Below are 24,273 nucleotides of genomic sequence, written 5' to 3'. Positions count from 1 at the left end.
TCACACAACAGCAGAACCATAAGGGGTGTTGCCTTTAGCATTGGCTCACAAGATGGTCTGGCTGCAATTCATAGGTCATGGACAACCAGAGGCAGAGGGTCCCTTCTAGTTCACTTTCGTTTAGAATAAGAGCCTTTCAGAATAAGCATGCAGGGGTTGGAGGGACTGGCGTCAGAGCCTTCAACTCCTCCAATTTTGATAAGAGTAGCCATTTAAACCAGAGTCTGTCTAGATGCTCAGAACTTGGCCTGTGCTCAGTGGGCTCATGGGGAGAATGCCAGCTACTTCCATGACCTAATGAGCTGCCAGAAGCAGCACAGGGATGTGTGAAAGACATCTGTGGGTTGCTTCAGAGGAGTGGCTGTTTGTGAGAGAATGGAGCCAAACCTGTTCACAGTATCTATCACCAGAACGACTTTCCACCTCATGCAGCCCTCTGAAAAGAATCTGGAAGATTTGAAAACCAATGATTATAAAAAAATAGACTTGTGAGCTCGATGCATAAGACAGGTGAGCTCTCGCTGCACTTTTAAGAGGTTGACCTGCTCCAGCCAGTCTTCTATCTTAGCACAGTTAAGCTGAAAGGAAGTGGAGTTTCAAGGGTCCATAGAGCTGCAGCTGCTGAAGCTCCCCCAGTGATTTTAGAGATCATGGCTCTGAGGTGTGGAACAGTTAATAAAGGATTTACCGATGTTCCATAGTTAGTGGAAGAGCTGAAACTTAAGCCTCAGTTTCCTGACAATAAATCCTGCTCTTGCCTCCAAAATTCTTTCATTCAGATAATGGGCTTTGACTGCCTCCAAAACCCGTATGAAGCAGAACGGTTATGCCCCAAGAGGGAAGTGAAGCATGAAGTTATTTTCAATGAGGATGAACTTTGGGGTAACAGTTGCAACTTAGTACATTCTTTTCCCTGTTTTCATGGCCACCTGAAAGTTCTGGCTTGGGACTGTGGTGTGAGGAGTGGTTCCCACTTTCCAGTCTTTTTCTTTGCACAGCTGTAAAGTTCAGAGAGTTGGACTGCAGTGCTTTGAGTTCACTGCTTACTCTGCCATGGTCAGCCACTGTTGTAAATCTTCCCCCGGGAACACGTGACGATGCACTTTCCTCACTATATATCCCAAGCACCCCAGCACAGCTGTCAGAGTGGGAGCCGGACACAGACGAGCAGAGCTCTCTAACTCGAGAGAGGAATTCAGGACTGGGGACAAATCATCAGCCTTTGGTAAGTCAGCAATGCCATCTGCTCCAGAAACCCTGCAAAGAGTAATATTTCTGGCCACGCACAGAGGAACTTTTCTTTCTGTTTCTTTTTGTTGTTGTTGCTCTAAGAAAAATTTGCTTTGAATTAAAAACGTTTAAGTTTTAGGAGCAAAATGTGAACTGTTTCTACTCTGCCCGTTAAAGTGTGTCTCTGTTTTTTGACATATTTCTTTTCTCTATACCTCCCGGCATTCTACTGAAATTTTTTAGAGTATAAAAATAATGCATGCTCATTTTATGTCATGCAAATAAGACAGATGTATATACAATACTGAGACACTAAAGTGAAAATTCTTCTTACCTTCCCGGGTCCGCTCCCTTTCTTCTCCAGGCTCTCCAAGCTTGCATAGCTAAACCCTGTTAACTGTTTGGTGGGACTTCTTGCAGCTACTTCTTTCATGCATTTAAAGCTTTTTTAGTATTGCAACCTCAGAAACCCCGACCTCACCCTCCTCTGCCACCCTGGAGCGGGAGAGCTCTAACCTGCAGCTCTCTCCCCAGACCCTGCTGTTCCAGCAGCCTTCAGGGCTGAAGATGGAGCCACTCAACAGCACCCACCCCAGCACGGCAGCCTCCAGCAGGCCCCTCCAGTCCCACGTGCCCAGCAGTGGCAGTGGCAGTGGCAATGAGTATTTCTATGTCCTGGTTGTCATGTCCTTCTACGGCATTTTCTTGATTGGAATCATGCTGGGCTACATGAAATCCAAGAGGAGGGAGAAGAAGTCCAGCCTCCTGCTGCTGTACAAAGATGAGGACAGGCTCTGGGGGGAGGCCATGAAGCCACTGCCGGTGGTATCCAGCTTGAGGTCGGTGCAGGTGCCCATGATGCTGAACATGCTGCAGGATAGTGTGGGGCCTGCGCTGTCCTGCACGCTCTGCTCCATGGAGGGAGACAGTGTGAGCTCTGAGTCCTCCTCCCCGGATGTGCACCTCACCATCCAGGAGGAGGGGGCGGACGACGAGCTGGAGGAGACTTCAGAGACGCCTCTCAATGAAAGCAGCGAGGGGTCCTCGGAGAACATTCACCAGAATTCCTAGCCCCCCCCCACCCGGACCCCTCAAGGTGACTCCGTCAGCCAGCACCCTCAGAGAGAGGAAAGACATTTTTCAAGTGTCTGTTTCACTTTTTTTTCAGTGCAGCTGTCACTTTGAAAAGACTCCACCGCAAGCCCCCAAAATGGGGTAGGGTGGGGGACAGGGCTCACCCAGAGTCCTCAAGGTCCCTGCCCGAGGTTTGGACCGGCCCCTGAAAAAGCCCTGAAGATGTGCATGTGCCATTTACTTTGGGGCCTGAGTGTGGGGTTCCTGTCCAGAATATGGCAGACTGATGTGTTTGCCATTTTCTCACTGGATGCCCTGGGTAATTTCTGCACCATCGTTTCTGTCCTAGGGCCACCAAATGCCTAGGGCAGGCTGAGGGACTAGTTTTGATTTGCTAATTGCCTAGAGCTTTGTTCTTGTAGATCTGATTGGCTGTAAGTATCTCTACTGTGCACCTGTGATGTTAGATCACAGAGGGTTACAAGCTTCTTTTGGAAGTCTTAGATCAGAGGGAGAAAGCTTGAAGGAGTATTTTTTTGATGGGAGAAAGCTAGAAATCTAGACCTAGCCTATTTGTCCAATGTAAGCCGGGGGGGGGGGGGATAAAAGCAACTTTTAAACTTGTTAACATTAGCTGGGGGTATAAGAGATGAACTGGTATTGTGACTTGTGGTTGTCCAGCATGCTGGCATGACTTTCTTGTGGTCAGAGAGCTTCCCTAGAGTCTATACTCTGAATGGCCATGCAGAGGGCTCTTCCGGATCTTTCCATAAGGGGTGAGAATGGTGGGTTAAACAAGTCCGTGCCATTCCCTCTGCTCTTGCTCATTTTCCCAGCCTAGTTTTTTGAGCCGGGAGAAGCCTACTACGGGGCCTCAGAATGTGGTAATTTGTCATGTAGCTTAGTCCTAGAAGGGCACATTCAAGCTGGGCCCAAGTTCTGTGCTTACCGATCCAGAGCCCTGACGCTCATTTGCTGTGTGGTCCTGGGCATGTCGTCAAGAGGTTTATTGGCTTCATGGGGCTCTGGAGGATGTGTAACCCCAGGGGGCTGGGAGGATGTCTTTCGATTTTAGAGTCTGTGATAAATCCTCCATGGCCTGGTGTGCAGAAGCTTGGACCAAATATTTCCCCTTTGGCTGGTTAGTCTGTAAAAAGGACCTGTTGATTTAAAGGAGCAGTTGGAGACTCTGAATACATGTGACTAGGGAATTCAGGGCTAATCACAAACCATCCCCACTGTAGTTTTCCCTGGGTTGAACCAAAGAGGCAGATACTGTACCACATTTTGGTCTGCAAAGTTCTCTGCGTGGTTAGCTGTTAACACTCCCAGGCAAGGAAAAGAGAAATCTAAAAGGAAATCTCACAACTGCTTGCCAATGTCTGCATGTACAGTATTCTTGTGATCAGCAGCTTTATAGTACAAACTTTTAGCCCTTGAAGATAAGGCATAGCAAAATGTCAAATTTAGTTGTAGGAAAAAAAAGCCTTTTTGTTATTATTTTTTGAACATACTCTCCCTGGATTGGAGACAGCAGTGAGTATAGTTCCCATGGAAGGGTTAACAGTGTCGGAACTGGTTTATCAGTTTGCTTTGACATACAGCCAGAGGAAATTTATGTTTGGGGGAACAGGGTTAAAATTCACTTTAAAATTCAGAGTATAGATTTACTCCAAAGGGGGCTGTTTAAATTGAAAGAAGCCAAGTTAAGTTTGGCCTCTTGCCTGGAATCACTTGAATTCTGAAACTTTACTGCGACGGACATGTGCGGTGTCACATTTTCCATTGCTTAATCCTGAAGTTTGGTGCAAGTCTATCTGCGCCTGTTAAAAAGTGATGTATATATTTCTTTCTTATTCTATTGAGTTGTATAGAATTGTCTTTTGTATTTAATGCTTTGTAATTTTCACAATATTTTTAATTTAAATAAACAAACAAACACATTTTCCAAGGAAGTCTTGAGTTCTTTGATTCCTCAATACAATTCCTCAGTTTGAAGACATCACAGACATATGCTCCAAGCCATCTCTGAACTGTACTCTTCTTTCCAAGGCAGATGCTCCCTGAGCCATGGGGTGAGCCAGGCATGGCTTTTCCATCCTTTGATAGACTTCAACCTGCTTTGCAATGAATGGAGATCAAGCCAAGGATGGTCCTACAGCAGCATCTCCAAAGGCTGTGGAGCTTTTGGGCTTGAGTGTGTAGTAACTTGGCTAGTGTTGTTCAGATGTTGCTCCAAATTGGGTTGCAAGCAAACACTTGATGTGCATGCTGACTTGACAGATGTTATCCACATGTGTGGTCCAGCGGCTGGCTAATGGGTAGGGTGTTGCTGTACATACAACAACACAAACTTATGAACACGGTGAGGCACAGAGTCCGGGAGATGGGATGACTCCCTCTCTCTGAGTCTTCTTCCTGTGGAGACTGATATCTAGGTTCCTCCGCCTTGGCCTCGTTGTGGCTTTTGCCTACAGGTTGGAGCATGCCCAGAGGGCTTCTCTTTTGTGATTTTTACATGGTTAAAGTGCTAAAGAAAAATTACCAAAATGCTGACCCATTTTGGAATCAAGCAGATGGCTGAAAGCCTCCTTACTTTTACTGAGTAATTCTTTTTTTTTTTTTTTTTGGTGCCGGGGATCGAACTTGGGACCTTGCGCTTGCAAGGCAGGCGCTGGAACCACTGAGCTAAATCCCCGGCCCCGCCTCCTTACTTTTATATTTCCTGTGAGCTTAGTGTTTATATTTCAAGAAAATATTCCCATTAGGCTCTCAAATAGTTGTCTACCTAAAAGATTTACCTGGCAATGGAACAAAGGAACCCAGAACCTATCGAAAAATATCCAGAAACTTTAACTCACCAGTTGATACTCTGACGATGTCCGATGAGATAGATGATTTTAGAAGATTAGAAAGCTTTTAATTTTTCCCAGCTTAGTGTCATTCTTGGTAAGGAAATAGTTAAGAAAAACTTTTTCTTACCATGGCCCGAAGAAGAGGGAATTCTAAACTCTAATTGCCCTAAAAATATGCAGAGTACACTATGTTGTTTTAATGGAATATTTGTTTTCTTAAAAAAAACAAAACTTCTAAGCAGAACCTAAGGCCCAAGGGGTTTAGTCTGTGTGGACTTACTCATGCATGTGAAAAACCAAGGAGGGAATTTGGCGCTGTGCACCTAAGATATTAGAAACATATTTTAAAAGCTCTACAAAGTGAAGGGATGAGGTAAATGGACCCTCCTGCTTGCTCCATGCTGTTCTAATTACACCTTTGTACGTCAGCGTCAGGCAGGGATGCTGCAGAGAGACAGATTTCTTTCGTGGATAGCATTATGGGATCAAAACTATCGGGAAGAGCTGAAGTGAGGCCAAGGAATGTGTGCTCTTGGCTCACAGTCTTGGTTGGAAAGTGGACCCTGCGATGCATTTAGAGCTATGATTGGACGGCTCGTGGTCAGGCATGCACGTCCAGGGCTCAGATGAGAAAATGCAGAATGCTGTTCTAACCCTAGATATTGTGGAACAGGCAGAATGTAGAACTTAGAATGTAATTGAAGTGCAAATTTTACACACAGCATTTAACCTTTCTCTATACCCTTACGTTAAGTCTGGGCTCTGGGCTGGAGAAGATCACAGGACAGAGCATGCATCCTTGGACTGGACAGGAGGCAGAGTCTAGAGCTGCAGGGACATGTGTCAGTAACTGACCGAGATGGTAGCGCAGGCTGGGAGTGGATGGCAGAAGAGCAGGGTGGAGCCCAGTAGACACTCGGTCTTGTTATGTCTGGCTTTTTAGGCTAACTCTGCTCGGTAGCCGTGGGGAAGCTACCCAACCTCTCTGACCTCTTTCTTTCAGCATGAGGACACCATGCTGGCGTCTGTGTTTGGGGATCTGTTCATGAAAAGAATGGTGAACTGGCCCTGAGAAGCACTGAGCGCTGCGTGAAACTAAAGGAAAACCAGCCCCAGGCTTCTACTTTTAAAAACACATCCTGGGCATGCATCTGCAAATAAAGTCACAGAAACATCCTATCCTGTGGACAGTTTCCTCAGGAGACTGCAGTTTTCAGAAAAAGGACACAATTTGCCAAAGGAGAAGGGTCATCAGAGAGAAAAGCCACTGTTAAATGTTGCCTTCCCTCATTACTGAAATGTTTCCTCCCACACAGGAAGGAACAGTTTGGGATGTGAGCTGTTACCATGGAGACAAGCAGCCAAGGTCACTTGATTGAAGGAGCCCCTAGTCCACTGGTACTGGATTGTTGGGGCCATTTTCTGAAGTTGGGGTTTGGTCCTTGGTTCACATGATAAACTTTAAGCTTGTTGTAGCCTCTATTCATAGGCAGAAGAGGGGTACATGGACAATATTACCCTTCTGTCCTGCACAATCCTGTCCTCTCTCTCTGCACTCTAGAACTCCTGTTGTACTAACCTTTCCCCTCTCAATGCAGGGCTAAGCTTCTGTTCTCCCATCCTTAGCAGCTGATTTTCTTACCTTGCACTCTCATGGTCAAAGAATTCTTCACATCAATAACTACACTCCTTTCTTTTCTGCAATGATTCTCCATCCCTTTCATTCTCCCTCCTGATCTTCCTGTCTCTCTTCCATCAACCAAAAGGAGAAAAATAATAGCAACTGCAGGGCATAATACTTATTCAGTTCTTAATACACACCATGCATTGACTTCAGCCAACATTTCCGACTCTGGGCTTTGAGCTTCTACTCAGTTCTAAGCCCTTCACTAGGCACTGCGGAAAATGTAACACTTTCCTGATCCCTGAAGAGGTCAGAGCCTCCACAGAGATGAATTCTAGTAAAATTAACTGTCTTTGGATAATTTATAACATTAACTGAGAATTTCTGTGTGGAGGTTTGCTCTGGCTTTAGATAGGGTATGAGAATACATGGTAGTGTCTTTGAACAATTTGAGACACTGATATAATCAAATGGAAAGAATGAATGTAAAGTTTATCTAGTATTTGTTTTGCTCCATAATGCCCCATTTCCCTGAAAATAAGACCTAACTACACAATAATCAGCCTTAAAAAGTAGATATAAAAAATGCCAGCCCAAATCAGGCTATCCTTGCCTTACCTGACCTATAAAGTACCCACAAGACAAGAGAATAGTGATGTCGGGGAAGGCAAGGATTGGCTGATTGAAGCTGGCATTTTTGATCTCTAGTTCTCAAGGCTGATTTTTTCCATTTAGGTCTTGTTTTGGGGAAAACACAGGACACTTTCCCTTTGAATATCTCCTTTTCCCAAGGAAAGTGTGAGACAAGTTTATAATACTCTTAATCCAGGTTAGAGGCTTAAGAAAGTTAGTTGCTGGTTAATGTAAAGAATATAAGGATTCAAATGCAGGTCTTCTGATATAAAACCTAGAATTCTCTTAATTACTAGGAATAAGGGGTCATGAGACATGGAATCCAGTCTTGTTCTAGACATTAAACAGGTTGGTGGCATTGCATATGTTGGTCAGTTTCTCGGAGCACACTTTTTCTGGTGAAATGTGCATAGCAGTGTCTTTCCTACTGCTCTCAAAACATTTCAGCATTGCCTAGGAAGCATTTGGGGAAGCAAAGTCTTTGTCTTTGATTGGGAACTGTGTGTAGACATTATTGGGGCTCACCAACCTCTACCTCTTTGCCCTTTTCAGAATGTGGGAGATTTTACTTCTCAGCCCCTCTCTTGCTCCTCCACTTCTACTGCCAGGGCTTTTAGTGAATATAAACAGAGTGGAACTTACATAGTTCAGTTCTGAGTTGAGTCAGTGAAAAAGCCATGCACGATTCTCTAGTCACCCTCTTTATCCACACGTCACAATGAGGCCACAAGCTTCAGATGGTACAAATAGCAGGTGAAGCCTGTGGCAGCATACAGTAAAGGATTACTGTGTGGACAGCAACTGTTCTGGAAAGTTGCCTAAACCTGAAGCTGGATTTGTGGAAGAAATAATAACTCTAAGTTATGGCAATGGAGATGTCAGGGTTTTTGGTACTGTAGCACAACCTCACTGATCGGATTAATATGACCATAAGAGAGAGACACAGAATGTTGGAAGACACCTTCTAGATCATCTAATCCAATCCCTCCATTTCCTACTAAGGGAAGTAAAGCTCACAGAAGTGATGTGACTCCCTTGAAGACACACACACACACACACACACACACACACACACACGTGAGCAAAGTCGGGGTTGTAACTCAGGATTCCTGACATTTGGTCCAAGATCCTCATGTTGAGCTTGTCACAGATGTCTCTCCTAAGGCTCAGTGAAGACCACAGCCTTCAAGAGTGTTCTCGTCAAAGCCTCTCACCTCGAGCTGCCCTGAGGAACATTGAGTCCTTGGTGCTGCCCCTATTTAATGGTCCCAGGAACCTTGCTGGCAATTGCTGTTTCTTCTGGCCAAATCCTGGGTCTTACTGCCCTTTTTTGGGGAGTGGATATGAGTGGGCAGGAGTAAACATGTTCCTCAAAGCAGCGTGACCTCACTGGAAACTTTAATACAGGCAAAAAAGCTATAAATAGGAGGAGATATTAAAACAAGGATGAATGTAATTGTCCTGCATGAAACCCACTGGCTTTGGGTTTTCATTGTTATATTTTTGTGTAGTTCTGCTCAGCACCAGAACAAGTCCTGTGTATTTGCTTCCTTTCACACAGAATGCTTTTGGATCTGATCTGCCTGAGTGATGATATATCTGAGTGAAGGCAAACACAGGAGGTTCAACCCTAATTTGAGGTTTTGGACAGTGCAGAAATTAATGGGCACACCACTGACCATTATTTGTATATGCTTGGTCTTAATATTGAAGGAAACTCTCATACTCTCATGTTACCGTCCTTTTTTTTTGTTTTTGTTTTGGTACCGGGGATTGAACTCAGGTCCTTGTGCTTGTGCAGCAGGCGGCGAAACCACTGAGCTAAATCCCCGCCCTTATCTTCCTTTTTCACTCAGACTTCTGCCAAAGAACTGGACATAATGCCTGCGTGGGCATTCTATTTCTTACTTGACATCTTCTCCTCTTTAATACTCCTGTCACATTGTCCTCATGGAAAGCCAACTTGTCCTTCCCAGAGAATTATAAAGCCCCAGAGAGCCGGAACAGTATGGAAACCTGTAGGATTATGTTTGTAGCAGAGTCCCTCAGCTGAGTGGCGTTTCCAGGGCTCTCTCTCCTCATGTTTCCTTCTTTTTATTTTACTGTTTCTCTTTGGATGATGTCACTCACCCTCCAATCTTCAAGCAATTAAGTAAACAATTATAACAAACACGGATCCAGTGCTCACTAAGTGGCAAAGGCTCTTCTCATGATATTTAATTCTCACGACAAGTTAGGGAATAGAAAGTTTAAACCCTGTTTTGTAAGAAATTGAGGTACGGAGAGGCTAAGAGTGTGGACTTGGCCTTGCAGCTGGTTGCAGCGGCATTGCCCTAACTCACATTTCCTGTGATCCATTGGTTATGCGTGTTCGAGAATTAGCAGAAGTGGAGCTTCTTTTCCCTACCGTAAGTCACTGGGCCTAGCCGCAATCTCCTGTCAATAATATGACCAGCAGTTTCCCCAGAGCTTACTTCCTATACAAGAAAATACTGGAGACCAGAGCAATGTTGGAGCAGCAGACGACAGCATGGGTGGAGCTATACTTAAGTCAATTTAAAATAATGCAATATTTGGGATAAAACACGTTAGACACTGGATGTGCAATGATAAGACTCAGTCTCGGTGTGCTTATAGCCTTCTCCATTCTGTAAGATTAGTTGAAGAAGGGAGATAAAGAATACAGGACTTCAGGTGAGAAACGCCTGGACTGGGAAAACAGAGGCTAGAAATGCTGACAGCCAAATGGATATTTCGCAAGTGGTTGAGTGTCAGAGAATGAAGAAGAAGGTGGGAATATCTTAGTTCATTTTGTGCTCCTCTAATGGGATACCATAGACTGGGTTATTTATACAGGAAGGAGAGTTATTTCTCAAATTCTGGAGGCTAGGAAGTCTAGCACCAAGGCGATAGGATCTGATATGGGCCCTTTTCTGCATCATAACAAGGAAGCATCATATGGGAAGAAAGCAGAAGGAAGGAGTAGGGAGAGAGAATGACAGAGAGAGAGAGAGAGAGAGAGAGAGAGAGAGAGAGAGAGAGAGAGAGAGAGGGAGGGAGAGAGAGACAGAGAGATTGAACTCCTCTGTTTTATAATTAACCCACTCCTGAGATAATGGTCTTAGCCTATTCATGAGGGAGGCACCCCCACAACTAATTATTTTTTATATGTCCCACATCTTAACACTGCTAGAATAAAATTGCAACATGGGTTTGGAGGAGATTTGGAGGGGACATTCAAACCATAGCAGGTGGTAAATCCTGGAAAAAAATTGTTGCATTGTGTATTTTGAGTTGGAGGTGTTGACATGATGTCCAGGAAGTATTTGGAAGATATGTATGGGAAATTTTGCAAGAAGCTGAAGTAAGAGACAGACATTTGGGAGCTACGCACAGGAATACATGCACTCGAAACCTTGAGCATGGCTGAAATAGCCAAGGATTAGTGGGAACCAAGAGAGGGGCAAAGAGCAGTCCTTCAGGGACCAGCTACTTCTTGGGGGTTGGAAGAAAAAGAGAGAAAGAGAAGTAGCAGTCCAAGAAGTAAAATCAGGATGGCAGGATGCCCAGGAGCCAAAGAAGCAGAGCTTTTGCAGAAAGATGAATGGTCAGCCAGAGAGAGATGGGAGAAAGAACTCTTTTTCGAAGACTTGCTGTGATTAGCACCTGTAAGAGTGTAAATGGGGGAGTCATCACAGGTACAAAAGCTTGCTGTCTGCTGAGGAATAATTTATAACTCTTTTTAAGAATTATAACTCTTTATAAGTGAAATCTTTTTGGAAGATTGGCCGTGAAAAGTAAAATATAATGTGGATAATTCAAAGTATCTGTGATCAGAGGTATCATTCTTTTTACTTGCCATTAGTTGCTAGTTAATGTAGGCTGTAAATTCACTTTCATTCCTCTTGATAGTGTGGGAGGTTTTGTTCCTTTCTCTGTGTGTTTCTGTATGGGTAGATGTTCCTTCACATTTACAAGGGGTCTCCATGAAAGGTATCCAGGGAGAATACTGAGCCAGTCCAGAGAAGCTGCCTGGAGAAGAATTGTTATGGATAGCAGGGAAGTAGAAGTAACATAACATTCTCTGATTTTTACTTATGAGCTTAATTTTTCTTGGTGACTGCAAATTGATTGGGTGTATGATTTTCTATAATGGTGTCTTTTTAAACATACAAAATGTCATACAGAAGCCAAGGTGGCATTATATCTAATGACGCTTAATTTCTGAATATTGAGAAATTGATTAAGGTAATTTTACATATATTGGTTATAATTCAACCGACTTTAAAAACTCAGGTTTTTGAATAAGTGAGTGGATAAAGATTTTCTGGGGGAGAGTGGATGGTACTTACAAAATTCATTGTCACTTCAAGGACCTCCACCATAACACAAATGCAATGTTAGAAATCACTGACTGGTTTTCAGTCCTCCTTGGATTTCTTTACAGATGCCCAGGAAGAGGTACGTATCAATCCTACAAAATCGCCAACACACAGCACGGTCATCCTCAATCTGGGAAGAGGATGGCTTCAGGTTGCCCAGGGCAGATATTGTAGACTAGAGAAGCAAACCTTTGCAGCAATTGAAGCAGGTGCAGTCATGCCACTTGTAGTTGTTGAATCATTGACCAAGGGGCATTATTTTCCAGGAGCAATGATTAAATATTAGAATTCAGACAGCTTAAAATCAGTTGAGAATTAGAAAGCTAACTATTAAAATTAAAAATATAACAATTGATATTGATCTTCAGAAAAATCAAATAATGCACTTCAAACAAAGACAAAAACAAGAAAAAAAATAGAACTACCATGCAAATTTCTAATGTTAGTATTTTGCTACTGGGATCCATATTTTTAAAAAAAGTGGGGTCTGAGTTGACTCCAGGGATTAGGCTGTAAACGCAGAGGGTAAGGCAAAATTATCCTTGGATGCCCTTTAATTGCTCTTAAAATTCCAGGACCTGGGTACTTTCAAGTTTGAAAATTAAGAATGAACTTCTGTGGTTTCTTGGAGTGCTTCGGTCATGGCCTCCCTTTCCCCTGGGTAGGAGAGTCCGAGGGAGACTTGAACAGGGGAAGGGCTGAGGGGATTCTCTCTTTTTACCTTGTGCATGGACACACACACACACTCACTCTCACTCACTCCCTCACAAATCCCCCAAAATGTACTATGTCTATGCAGCACTTGGCTATAAACTAAAAGAGTTGTTTCTCTATGGTGTGGCTGTTTTCTGTCCAATCCATCTTGTGCTGCTGCTCCAGTCCTCTACACCACCCAAGGAAGAGGCTTTGTAAATCAGATGTTTTGACTACAGTTGTGACAAGAGCAGAATACCGAGGAAAACAAAATTGCTTTTTGAAACATGTTCCAAAACTCAAGCAGAGATGTCATAAGCATCTAGAGCCTATAGTTTCAGTGGTCACTCATTTTGCATCCTAAATTGCACGTGTGGTTCATAAACACCTATTAAATGCATATCATAGGCCCCTAGGCCCTTCGATCTGGAATCTCATTTGCTCCTTACAATGGTTCTATGATGTTCATCTCACACATGAGAAATTGAGGCCAGGGGGAATGTCCAGGAGCACATTCCTAATAAGGGGCATCGTCAGGATTTTCCCTAGTTAGGCATCTACCTGATGTAAAGAATTTTTTCCCTCATTCTGGATTATAGAGCTTTTCATCATTTTCTGCAAAATGATTGTAAAATTATACAATTATTTCCCTCTCTATTTTGAGAGTATTCAGATGAAATTTTATCTAAAGCTCACATTTCTTCATGAGTTTGTAAACATTACCATTTTGGAAAGCTGTGAAACAAGTTAAGCTTCTAACCCTCCACTCACATGATCTTGACTGTGTTCTCAGCGTCACTCAGTGGGGAAGAAGCATAAGACCCACTGGAAACAAACCGAAGCCGTGAAGTGACTTCTCCTGAACAAGATTCCCACATTGGAGTTAAAGAGCACAGTCAAGAGAAGCCGCCAGGGCCGAGAGGGGTGAAGAGCAAGTGGCTCATGGAAGGGAGGGAAGGGAAGAGAACGGAGGGGAAGGGAGGAAAGGAGAGGGGAGGGGAGAAGAGGGAAGGAGGAGACTCTGAGATGATGGCCTGCGATGTAGGTGGTTTGTACAGAGCCTTAAAGACCAGGGTTGGAAATTTGGTATCTGTTGCTTTGCTTAGAATAGTCATTTCAGTAACTTACTACTGATGCAGAAACATGGCTGGTAAAAAGAGAAACAAAGTCATTTTAATTCACTTAATCATGAATTCAATACACATCCATTTTCAATCTTTGTTGTGAACAAGTTCATGTTGTTCTAGTGTTCTGAATGATTCAGAGAAAAGCAAGGGCTGGAAATACTAAGTAGCTAACAATGATGGCTGAATAGTACCTTCAAAATACTTGGAAACTTCTTTTTAATTGAGAAAAAGAAAGAAACTGCATTTATTTTGTTTGCCAAGGGGCTTATTATTGAGCAAATTTAATTGAATTTAAGCCTTTCATGGAAAAACAGATTCCTTTGCTTTTGTTTTTTATTTTTATGGAAATTTCCAGACTTGACCTTCTGAAAGGATTTTGTTGTGTCAGGTCTATACTCTGCCTTATCTATTGAATCTTTTCCTGTTCCACGGTGACAGACAACACAGAGAGGGAAAATATTTTGGGCCCAAATTTGGGAACCCTTGCCTCATAAAAATTTACTCTAAGCATAGTTCTAGATTTTAAAATTAATTTTTCCACTTAAACTTTTAAGCAAATTGTCATTATAAAAGAACAACTTGGTCACCAGGCATGTGGTGCATGCCTGTAATCCCAGCACTTGGGAGGTCGAGGCAGAAGGGTCCCCATGAGTTTGAGGCCACCCTGGGCTGCATAATGAGTTCAAGGCTGCCCTGAGCTACATAGTGAGACCCTGTCCTCCCCGGCCAAATAAAAAGAACAACTTGATGTCTAACAATATTTTGTTTTTAAAGTAGTTTTGACTTTTGAAGATGGAAAAACTGATAGGTTGTGGGCAAAACGTATTGATAATAAAGATTTTTAGAGAAAGTTGACAACTGTCATTTAAAAATGTTGTTTTTCATTTACATACAGTTTAAGGAGGCATAAAAGTCAGCCTCAAAATGTAAAATCAAGTTTCATAGACATATTTTTATCAACAAGCATGAGACAGACATTTTCCATTATGTGCTGAGAGTTAAACACATGCAATGCTTAGACTAATGCTTGTATATAGTAAATGGTAGCTACTATGCAGCGGTTATCCTTAATATGAAAGTCTGAAATCTGTGAAGTGCTGTAAAATCTAAAATATTTTGAGAATCCACATGACACTGCAACTAGAAAATTCCACATCTGAACCCACGTGATAGGTCAAAGTCAGAGAGAAGATTCACTGAAAATATTCTTCAGGCTATGTGTGTAACGTGCATGGATAGCATAAATGAGTTTTGTGTCTAGGCTTGGGTCTGTTTTCCCAAATGTATGATGCATATGCAGATATTCTAAAATTTAAAAAAAATCTTAAATCTGAAATATTTCTGATTTTAAGAATTTCAAATGTGGAACACTCAACATATATTACTCTTATGTTTACATTGATATTAATACAGGAAATACTTATAATTACATTTTAATTGCATTATATTACAATACTGCATCATTTTATACACTAGAAATGGTGCTGGCTTATTATTATTATTACTATTATTATTTTGGGGGGGTACCAGGACCAAACTCATGACCTTGCCCTTGCGAGGTAGACACAGTGACACTGAACTAAATCCCTGGCCCTGTGTTGGCTTATTATTGTCCTTACTGATGTTTTCTTCGTCCAAAAAGGAAGAAATCTTAACCTGCTCAGTTTTTAGTGTCTAGGACTAATTGTGAGTAAGTCTAGAATCTCTACTGAATTTCCCTACCACAACTTCAATGTAAGTGTGGAGAAAGAATGTATTTACAGTACATATTTATTTAGATTCTCAGCCTAAGTTCACCTAAAAATGACTCTTCGAATATCTCACATGTGTCAGAATTTGGGTGCACAGAGCTTTTGGTCTGTACTTAAGGAGTTTATACTATTAGTGGAGAAGACAGACATACAAGCAAATAAATTACATATGATGGGAATTAGAATAGGTTGTTAGTCTACTGCTGTGGGAACCAGAGTAGACTAGATGGCAAAGGACCTCCCCAAAAGGGTCAGTGTTTGATCACGGTTCTAAAGAATGGCTAGGAGCTGCCCCAGCTTATGTATAAAAAGAGGCAGTTGCACAGGAATCTTTTGTGCTCCAGACATTTATGATTTTGACACTTCACATTCTACTTGGTCAATATTGAAATACATTGGGTTTTTGTATTTTGAGTTTTGCAGAAGACTTTATCCAAAAAACCCCAAGGCTTCTCAATCCACAGTGAAAATCAGTTGACCGTTCAGCTGTTCTGCTATCCTGCCAAGTAGCTGAGCTTTTGGATTTCAGGACAAAGAATCCACAAAACTGGCTGAATATTTCATTTTTCATCAGGACATTTTGGCATCAGGTAGTCAATAACTGTGGACACATTTCAGGAATTTGGGTAATTTGGATTCAATACAGAGAAAATAATAGCTTAGATTTTAATTCGAAGTGAAGTTCAATTATCCAGAGCCAAAAATATCCTTTCCTCTTCCAAGTGCTCGAAGATGTTCATTAGCTCTGGCTCTGGTCCTGGGTATTTTTGTATTGAAATCGGCTGAAAGTTTACAGGACAGATGGGGTTGCCATCCTTCATGGGCTCTGGAGGAGAGTGGAGCTCAGTTAGAGACTGGAAATGCTGAAAAACCCAGTGAGGAGAAAGGCCCCAATTCCTGGGTGATTGTCATGGTAATGGTAACAATTCCTTGGTATATTTTAAAAATCAACTTTAGTGAAGTAAAAGCCACACATTTTATGTATACCTTTTTTTTTTGAGTTTTGACAAACTTCTACACCAAAGTAGCCATTGCCATAAGGAAGATAAAGAATTTAATCATCACCACCAAGTGTTGTATCACCCGCTACTCTCTTCCTATCTCAGAGTCAGATTTGCCATCTATCACTGCAGAGTAGAGTTCTCTTTCTCAGAGTTTCCTATCATATAAGTAGGCTGTTGTGCAATCTGACTTCTGTCACTCAGCAGCCATCCATGTTCAGCACCCAGTGTCCATCTATGTTCTTGGGTAAACCAGTTGTTCTTTCTTTTTAATTGCTGATTAGCATTCACTGTATGGAATTCCATAATTTGTTTATCCATTTACTTGTTCACTAACATTTGGATGTTTCAAATTTTGGGCATTTATGACTAAAGCTGTTAAAGACATGCATGTATAAGGCTTGGTGTAGACTTATGTTTTAATTTCTCTTTGGTAACTACTTAGGAGTGAAATTTCTGGGTCATATTGTTATATGTTTTAACCTCACAAGAAAATGTCAAACTGTTTTTCAAGGTGGATGTGAACATTTTACATTTCCAACTAACCACATTTAAGAATTTCAGTTGTTCAACCTTCTTGTAAACTTAGTACTTTGTTTGAACTAATCAGGTAGGTTACAGGGATGTTTTAGCCTGCATTTTCCTGATGTCTGATGATTTTGGACAACTTTTCACTTACTTGTGGACATTCATATATTCTTACTTGTGGAATGTTTGTTCAGATTTTTCCTGAAGAGGTTTTAAAACTTTTACGTGGCTTTTGCATGGTCTTGTGCATGGGGCTACCATGGTAGGTTGACTGGGTTTGTGTTGAAGTTTATTTTGAAGACAAATTTTTATGGTTAAAAGCAAAACTTGAAAAGCTTTGGTATAAAGCAAAATTATAAAGGAGGAAAATTTGGCTTTTGGTCTTTTATTTCTCTTTTCCTCAAGAGTCTGCTTAGTAAGCAGCAAAGTACTGGCTGGACATTCTGAGAGCTGAAAGTTTAGAAAATAAGTCTTCTGAATTCAAGAATGCATTGTCATACACAGATAAATGCCAGGCTCTGAAGTCATAGAGGTACAGGTTTATATGTAGATTTTATCATTTGTTACCTCTGTAACCTTGAACAAACTTATTATCCTTTTTGAGTCTGTGGTTTCATCAGCTGAAAAAGGGATTAATAACATTAAATTAGTTGGTAATTCCGAAGATAAAATGAAAGAATAAATGCTAAATACCTAGAAACATGCCCAGAACACTTGCTAGTAGCTGTGTATCAAATACTTCTTTCCTTCCTTTTCTCTGTACCCCATACATGCTTTCTTTTTTCTTTTTAAGGCTTCAAGGTTCTTATCTATGGTACTTATCCTCCCACCTTTCAGAGGTTATAGACAGATTAATTCTGCCTCTATCCCATCACTTATCTGTTTGTATTCTCTTACAGAGTCTTGCTGAGTACATGAATAGCTAATCTGATGAAGTAAGATTTCTGTAAAGGTGGCAGTGGCGAAAATATTTGAAACTTTCAATAAACTTACTTCATTTAAGGAGTAAGACCAGGCCAGAATCAGAAATGGGGGAATATGAGGGCTGTGGAAGGCTGATTATGGTAGGTAGTGCTTTTTGTATCGCTGACCTTTCCCAGAACCCCATAAATCTTATTACATAAGTGAGTTTCTCCAGGGAGTTTGGCTGAACTTGGACATTTTCAACTGGTTGATTTTTTAAAAGCCCCCTTCCTTCCACATTTTTTATGAGATCTTTCCCATCATCTTCCCACAAGCCAGGCCATATGAATGACTTTACAAGCCAACTATTTTTTTTGGACAAATGTCTTATTTTTCTTCAGATTTATAGTTTCACCAAGCTCCAGCACTTATTGATTGCTTGTGATTTTGTGGTACATTTGATAATGATTTCAAGTTAGATAAAGCCATAATTATCTGTAGTTGTAGCAAAATCATGACTAAGTACACTGGCCTGCTATTGGTAGTCTGGATTGTATTTTTGAGAATCCATCTATCAACTAAGCTAGTAAATCTGCAAAGGGAGTTTAGGTGATAATCAGCTCTACCTCAAAGATGCTTTGAGGTCACAGAATATTGTAGCTGGAAGTGCCATAGGGTCAACTAGTCTAACATTATGTCCAGTTTTTAGGTGAAAACACATATTATCGTGATTAAAAAGTAATTTTTTAGTGAATGTTGATATTTCATTGGTCATCATATTGATCTGGGCAATCTCCACTGCTGAAGATATTCTGAGACAGCTGAGTCATTCATTTTTTTGAATGTACTCTTTATAATTAAATCTACAATCCTTGATTCTGTTTACTGTTAGTTTATTTAGTTGTGTTAATACATTTTTTCCATTGCTTTGAGAGCCAGAATATTAATATCGTGTAAATAAAACCTCACAAAATCTCAGGTCCTAAAGTGTGCTAGCTTCTTCCTTGCCAACTTATCTTTAGGGACAAGCTAGCAAACAACTTGGAAAAATGTTTATAGCTTCCATGAAATAGCTGTCCAGAAATGGGTTCTCAGTCTGAAATTTTATCCACTTTGCAAACTGAAAATGCTTCCCCAGATGGCTGAAAAAGGTTGCCTTCAAGCAGAATAACCAAACTGACATCCATGTTATCCCAGCTGAATATTCCTGGAAAACCCAATGCTGTTCTGAGAAGGAAAAGTTAAGAGAAAGTACACAGAGTGTTTGGCACCATCTACTTTTATAAAACATTGGGCAACTCCTTGTAGACTTCTCTAAAGAATCTTTGAAATATTAAAATCTCCTTTGCAAAATAGTGTACACCTATACCCATTGCACAAAATTTGTCAGCATCAAATCTTTATTGGGTTTTTAAAGAAAAATTTTTGTACTCCTATTGTCTATGATCTCTTTGCCCTTAAGAAAACACAAAGATTGGAAGGATTCTAGATTGAAATGAATTCCGAGAGGATTGAACAGTGATTATACTGAATGTTGCTTATAAAATTTCCACAGGAAGACTAGATGAAAGAATAAAGAAACTTCAGGTTTTTTTTTGGTTGGGATATATGTTGACATTAATTTTTAGGGGGAAGGGAATTCTATGCTTGTGTTTATTTCAAATATGCCCAGGGCAGGGATTTAGCTCAGTGGCACTGTGCCTGTCTCTCAAGTGCAAGGTTGTGAGTTTGACCCAGTACCAAAAAACAAAAACACAAACAAATACGCCCAGGCTGGTTATCCTCCCAGGCTCTACCTCCTCTTCTACTCACCAAAGAGCCACTAGCTCACAGAGATGTGTTTGGGAGTCCTTTCATATTTTCTCATAAGACACAAATCAGGTAAATCTAGACTGAATTATATAAGATGATAGCATCACTCAGTGGACTGGTGAAAGTCCAAATGACCATTGCTATTTGAGTTATTTATTCCTGAAGTTAAAAGGCATACCTGTTAAAATTTGTCCTCTCACTTATCTATATTATTGGAATCTTCCAGGGGGATTAAAAAATGCTGATACCTGGGTCTGATCACAGGGTTTTGATGTAATTGGAGTGAAACCTGTGTATCAAGAACTGTAACATCTAGATACTGTGAAAGCACAGCAAATTCTGAGAACCACTGTCCTAAAACACAAAAACAGGTAGAAAGTAGTGCTTCAGTGACCTGCTCTCAAATAGATAGCCTATCACACTGGATAAAATCTCATCTAAATACTTTAGCCTGACTTCAGACTGCTCAGTGGGTTGTTCATACCTTCCTATGTAGAGTTTCTGGTCTTAAACCCAGTCCTCTCACTTTGTCACTGCATCCCATCCACTTTTTCTCTGAGCCAAAACTTAAACGCTATCCTGCTTACATGAGAAGACCTTTTGTCTTTGTCAAGTTTCATGCTGGTTTATTAATGAAATTAGCCTGAAATCTCTGCTACTGTGTACAATTATGCAGTATTGTGTCTGTGGATCTGGAACTGGCTATTACTTGCATTTGAAGATTTGACACAAACTATTTGGATAGACAGCGACCCTGTATCAGCAACAAGAAGATAATGGTATAGCCTTTATATAGGGTATTGTGAGGATTACGTGATTTACTCTGTTTAGATCAATGACTGGCACATAACTCAATTTCCAAACAAATCTCACATCAGTGCCTCTACTTTACAACAGTTCAATACATTACCAGATGTCATGTTTATTTGGGAGTTATTTCAGTTTTCTATTGCTGTTTTATAAACAGCTCCAAACATTTGTACTTAAAACAATAATATATTTTTCTTTTCTTTATTTTTTGCAATCTGGGCTGAGATTTACTGGGTGGATCTTCTGCTCTTGTGGGTCTTCTAGGACTAGAATATCCAGGATCTAGGATAGGTTCTTCACTCTCGTGTTTATCTGGAACATTAGTTGGAGAAGCTGGGAAGGTTAGATGCTGGTAGTTTTCTTTCTCTTTCTTAGATTATCTTGGGCCACCTCATAGCATGGTAGTTTCAGAATGTTTGGACTTACTACATGGTATCTGGCTTCCTATAGAGAGGAAATAGAAGGTACACATCCTTTTAAGATCTAGATTCAGAAATTTCAGAACACAAATTCTGCCATATCAGTTAAAGGCCAAGTCACAAGTGTAGCCCAGGTAGAAAATGAGAGAAAAAAAAAAAATATATATATATGCCTCCTGAAGTGTGAAGCAGTATCCATGTTGGCAGGGAGGGAAGACATGGAACCGTCTCAAGAGATGATCTACCACAGGAATACTATTAAAAGACTTCTAAAATGTATATTTCATTTCTCAACTAGACTTCACCTACTTGAAATACTGGGACAATATATTTTCTCTATTTTTTTATATTCCCCTATAGTGCTCTGTAGGTACCACACATTCAACAAATAAATGTTAGTCAACTGATATTAACATATGAGTTCCAAGGCTGAGCAAGTGTGAGAAGAGTAACCGACCTTTCCACCTGGGAAAGAATCCTCACAAAGAGAAGAAAAAGAGGGGAATTTTCTTAGGGAATTATGACTCTGACTTCTAGGTAATGGGATATATCTTTATATTTTCCTTTTTTCCTCCCCTCTGCCTGTCATCTTCTCTTTTTTTCTTCTTTTAACTCTTTTCTAGGTAGCCTTAAATGGTCTCCACTTTCAGAGGAGAAATGAGAAGATGTGTCGATGGGACTGTACCATCTCTCTGAATGTGTTGCTATGGTGATAAAAGGAGATTGATCCTCCATCTTCAGTCTGCAGATACTCCTTCTAGAAACTCAGAGTCCCCTTTGTTGATCATCAGTTCTGGATGCTAACACTTGATTTCCATGTAGCCTTTTCCTTAAATTGTATTGCAAAGATTAATGGCTTGTGCAAGAACAGTCAAGGTTTAAATTTTCATCAAGAGATTCATACAGTAAGTATGTAAAGTAGGGCTGTGGAAACAGAATGGCTCTTGGGAATTTTGAAATATGATTCCAAAGCTGCTTATTTGGATCTATCTGTTTCCATAGGGAGATGAAATGGTTCAACTATTGGATCAAACTCTGAATGGAGCTGCTGGCCTCGGCCTACCATTGCCTTTTAGTTATAACTGTGTCCTAAGCAGTCCTTTATCTTGATCTGGATGGGGATGCAGGGTCACAACTGTTAGAAAGGAAAGAGATACAGTGGGAGGGAATAGTCACAGCCCTGGCCTTCAGTGGAAAGCTACCAGAAATTTGGGTTCCTATGGCTTTTGCTTCATGTCACAAGTTTTGATCGTCTCGATCTTTTTCAAGAGATGTTTTGTTTTATTTCTAACTCAGAATTGTTTTCAAAATTATAGTAAGTCAAGAAAAAAAAAAGGCCCCTGTGTTATTTGAGAGATATAGTACAATCCTTTCACTAGAAAAGGTCATTTAAGGTAAAGCATAAATCAGGTCTCTGTGGAGAGGGCGCTGTCCCCTAGGGGCAATTTAGAAATTGGTGCAGATGATTTGGGTTGTAATCTTGAGTGCATGGAGGCCAGGGATGAAATGCAGGAGATAATCCTGTACTTCAGAGAACCATGTTTCCTTTGACAGTTGAATGTCCCACTGGACATTCATATGTTGATATTACAGATATATAGTTATCAAAGTCTTTTGTTCAAAATGTTACCCACCTTTGTTAACTGATATGGTAAATTCCATCATAGATGGTGAAGCCTTATCTAATTGGGAGCCTCTGTAGCACATACTACCCAGTTTACATTGCAGCTGACTCCTTTACAGGGATGCTCATAATGCTGTGATAAAGATGAGTGTCTCCCAGCTTCACTGGTCCTCTAATGTGGTCACACTGGGGACATTTATACCTTGAATTGGCTGATATTTTATTATAAATTATTTTAATTTCATTTCTGTTTATTTTAGGCAATTATATTAGTTTTAAAATTACATTTGTAATTAAATTATCTTCTATATATGGGTGGTTTGATCTGAGAACCATTGTTTCAATGCCTACTGTGATCTCATGCTATTAAGAAAAGATTTCAGCAACAAACAAGTAAGCGGACATGAGTATTGCTTTTTATTAAATAGCTTTTTATTAAATTAATCAAAATAGCTTTTATGGGGCATCTGCTTTGTGCTAGAGTAACAGAGAAGAATGAAATGAATTGCTTCTGAGATTCTCGGTATAGACCAGAAAAGGAGCAATAAGTCAACAGTTGAAAAGTGGGGTGACAAATGCAGTGACAACAGCTCTGGGGTACTAGAGGAGCACAGAGAAGAGGCAATAGTCATCCCTGGGGGTACATCAAAATAGCCTTCTTTTGGGGGAGCTGAATCTAAAGTCTGAGTCCTTCAGTCCTTGCAGTTTCCTAGTTTTGGATTTGGGTTTGTGCCCTAGTGACCTGTGGTTTCTAAAGAATTTGCGTGTGTTAACTTTCATCCCTAAGTCGAAGCTGAGCTTCCTCTGAGCATTAAAAATGAGCCTAAGTGGTATAAATGACAACTGTCAGAACACCACCTTCCTTGACACACAATGAAGACCTCAGGAGTGGAAAGCAGACAGACTGCAGATTTAAGCACTTCTCATTGCTTTTCACTTGTGTCATCTTGGGCAGGCCCCTTAGCTTCTTCTCTAAGCCCTGGTTTCTTCATAATAAAACATGGGAAAGGTGGTGCTCATCAGTAAGCCGAGGATCACTCAGAAGTGTGAGTGAGGATTCCAACTCCTCTTCATCCCACAGGGCTGAGGGAAGCACTGAGAAGGAAAAGGGAGATGAGTCACTTGCTGGGCGAAGAGTTGGGAGGTTCTGGTGTTATTCCTGGTGCTGCTACTGCCTGAATATCTGCCTTTAATTGGGCCTTGGAACTCCAGGTTCTCAGTTTTTACACTTTTAAAATGAGGCAGTTAGACAAAGTTAACTCCATGTCCCTCCCCAGCTCTGAGGTGCTATGTGTTATCATGGTTCCTGTCTCTTCTCAGCAGTGGCCAGTGTCTACTGCCACCTCTACTACTACCTTCCTTTTAAATATTACTTTGTTTTTTTGGAAATAGTCCTCATTTTGTGTTTCAATTAAGTTGGAAAGGATGTACAGGTTTGTTTCTTTCCATCATTTAATTAAGACCTAAGAGTCTCAGCTTGATCCTGCCTCAGGGTCTTTGCACACTCAGTTTCCTAGATGTTATCATGTTTGGGTCTTTCTCATTATTCAAGTCTCTACTAGAACATCTTTCTCTGGAGAAAGCCTTCTCTGTCTCCCTGATGGCAGTCACTTTCTAGCACAGCACCTTTGTTATTATTCTTTGAAATCATTATATTTCTGTTATGTTCATTCAACATCTGGCAGAATGCCTGCTTCATGACAGCAGACCCCTTGTCTGTCTCACTCATCTGGACCAGTGATTGGCCCTTGGCCAGAACTCAGTTTAATCCCTGATTCTGCATCCCTGGCTATGACTGTATGTGGCT

The 24,273-nt window shown here is 41.0% G+C and overlaps 1 protein-coding gene across 1 annotated transcript; it reads left to right on the top strand.

The window, feature by feature from the left end:
- Nucleotides 1-1,084: 1,084 nt before the first annotated feature.
- Nucleotides 1,085-4,251, top strand: Kcne4 (potassium voltage-gated channel subfamily E regulatory subunit 4). The gene is made up of 2 exons (XM_004864472.3): nt 1,085-1,225; nt 1,765-4,251. Exon 2 carries the CDS (start codon nt 1,798-1,800, stop codon nt 2,299-2,301), a length of 504 nt encoding a protein of 167 aa, XP_004864529.3. The 5' UTR covers nt 1,085-1,225; nt 1,765-1,797; the 3' UTR covers nt 2,302-4,251.
- The last annotated feature ends 20,022 nt before the right edge of the window (nt 4,252-24,273 follow it).

The sequence above is a fragment of the Heterocephalus glaber genome, unplaced genomic scaffold, assembly GCF_053883595.1.
Source record: "Heterocephalus glaber isolate CG9 unplaced genomic scaffold, H.glaber_assembly_v1.0 deba00000621, whole genome shotgun sequence".
Lineage (NCBI taxonomy): Eukaryota > Metazoa > Chordata > Mammalia > Rodentia > Bathyergidae > Heterocephalus > Heterocephalus glaber.
Note: the sequence above shows the minus strand (reverse complement) of the source record. Positions and strands in the feature narration are given on the sequence as shown.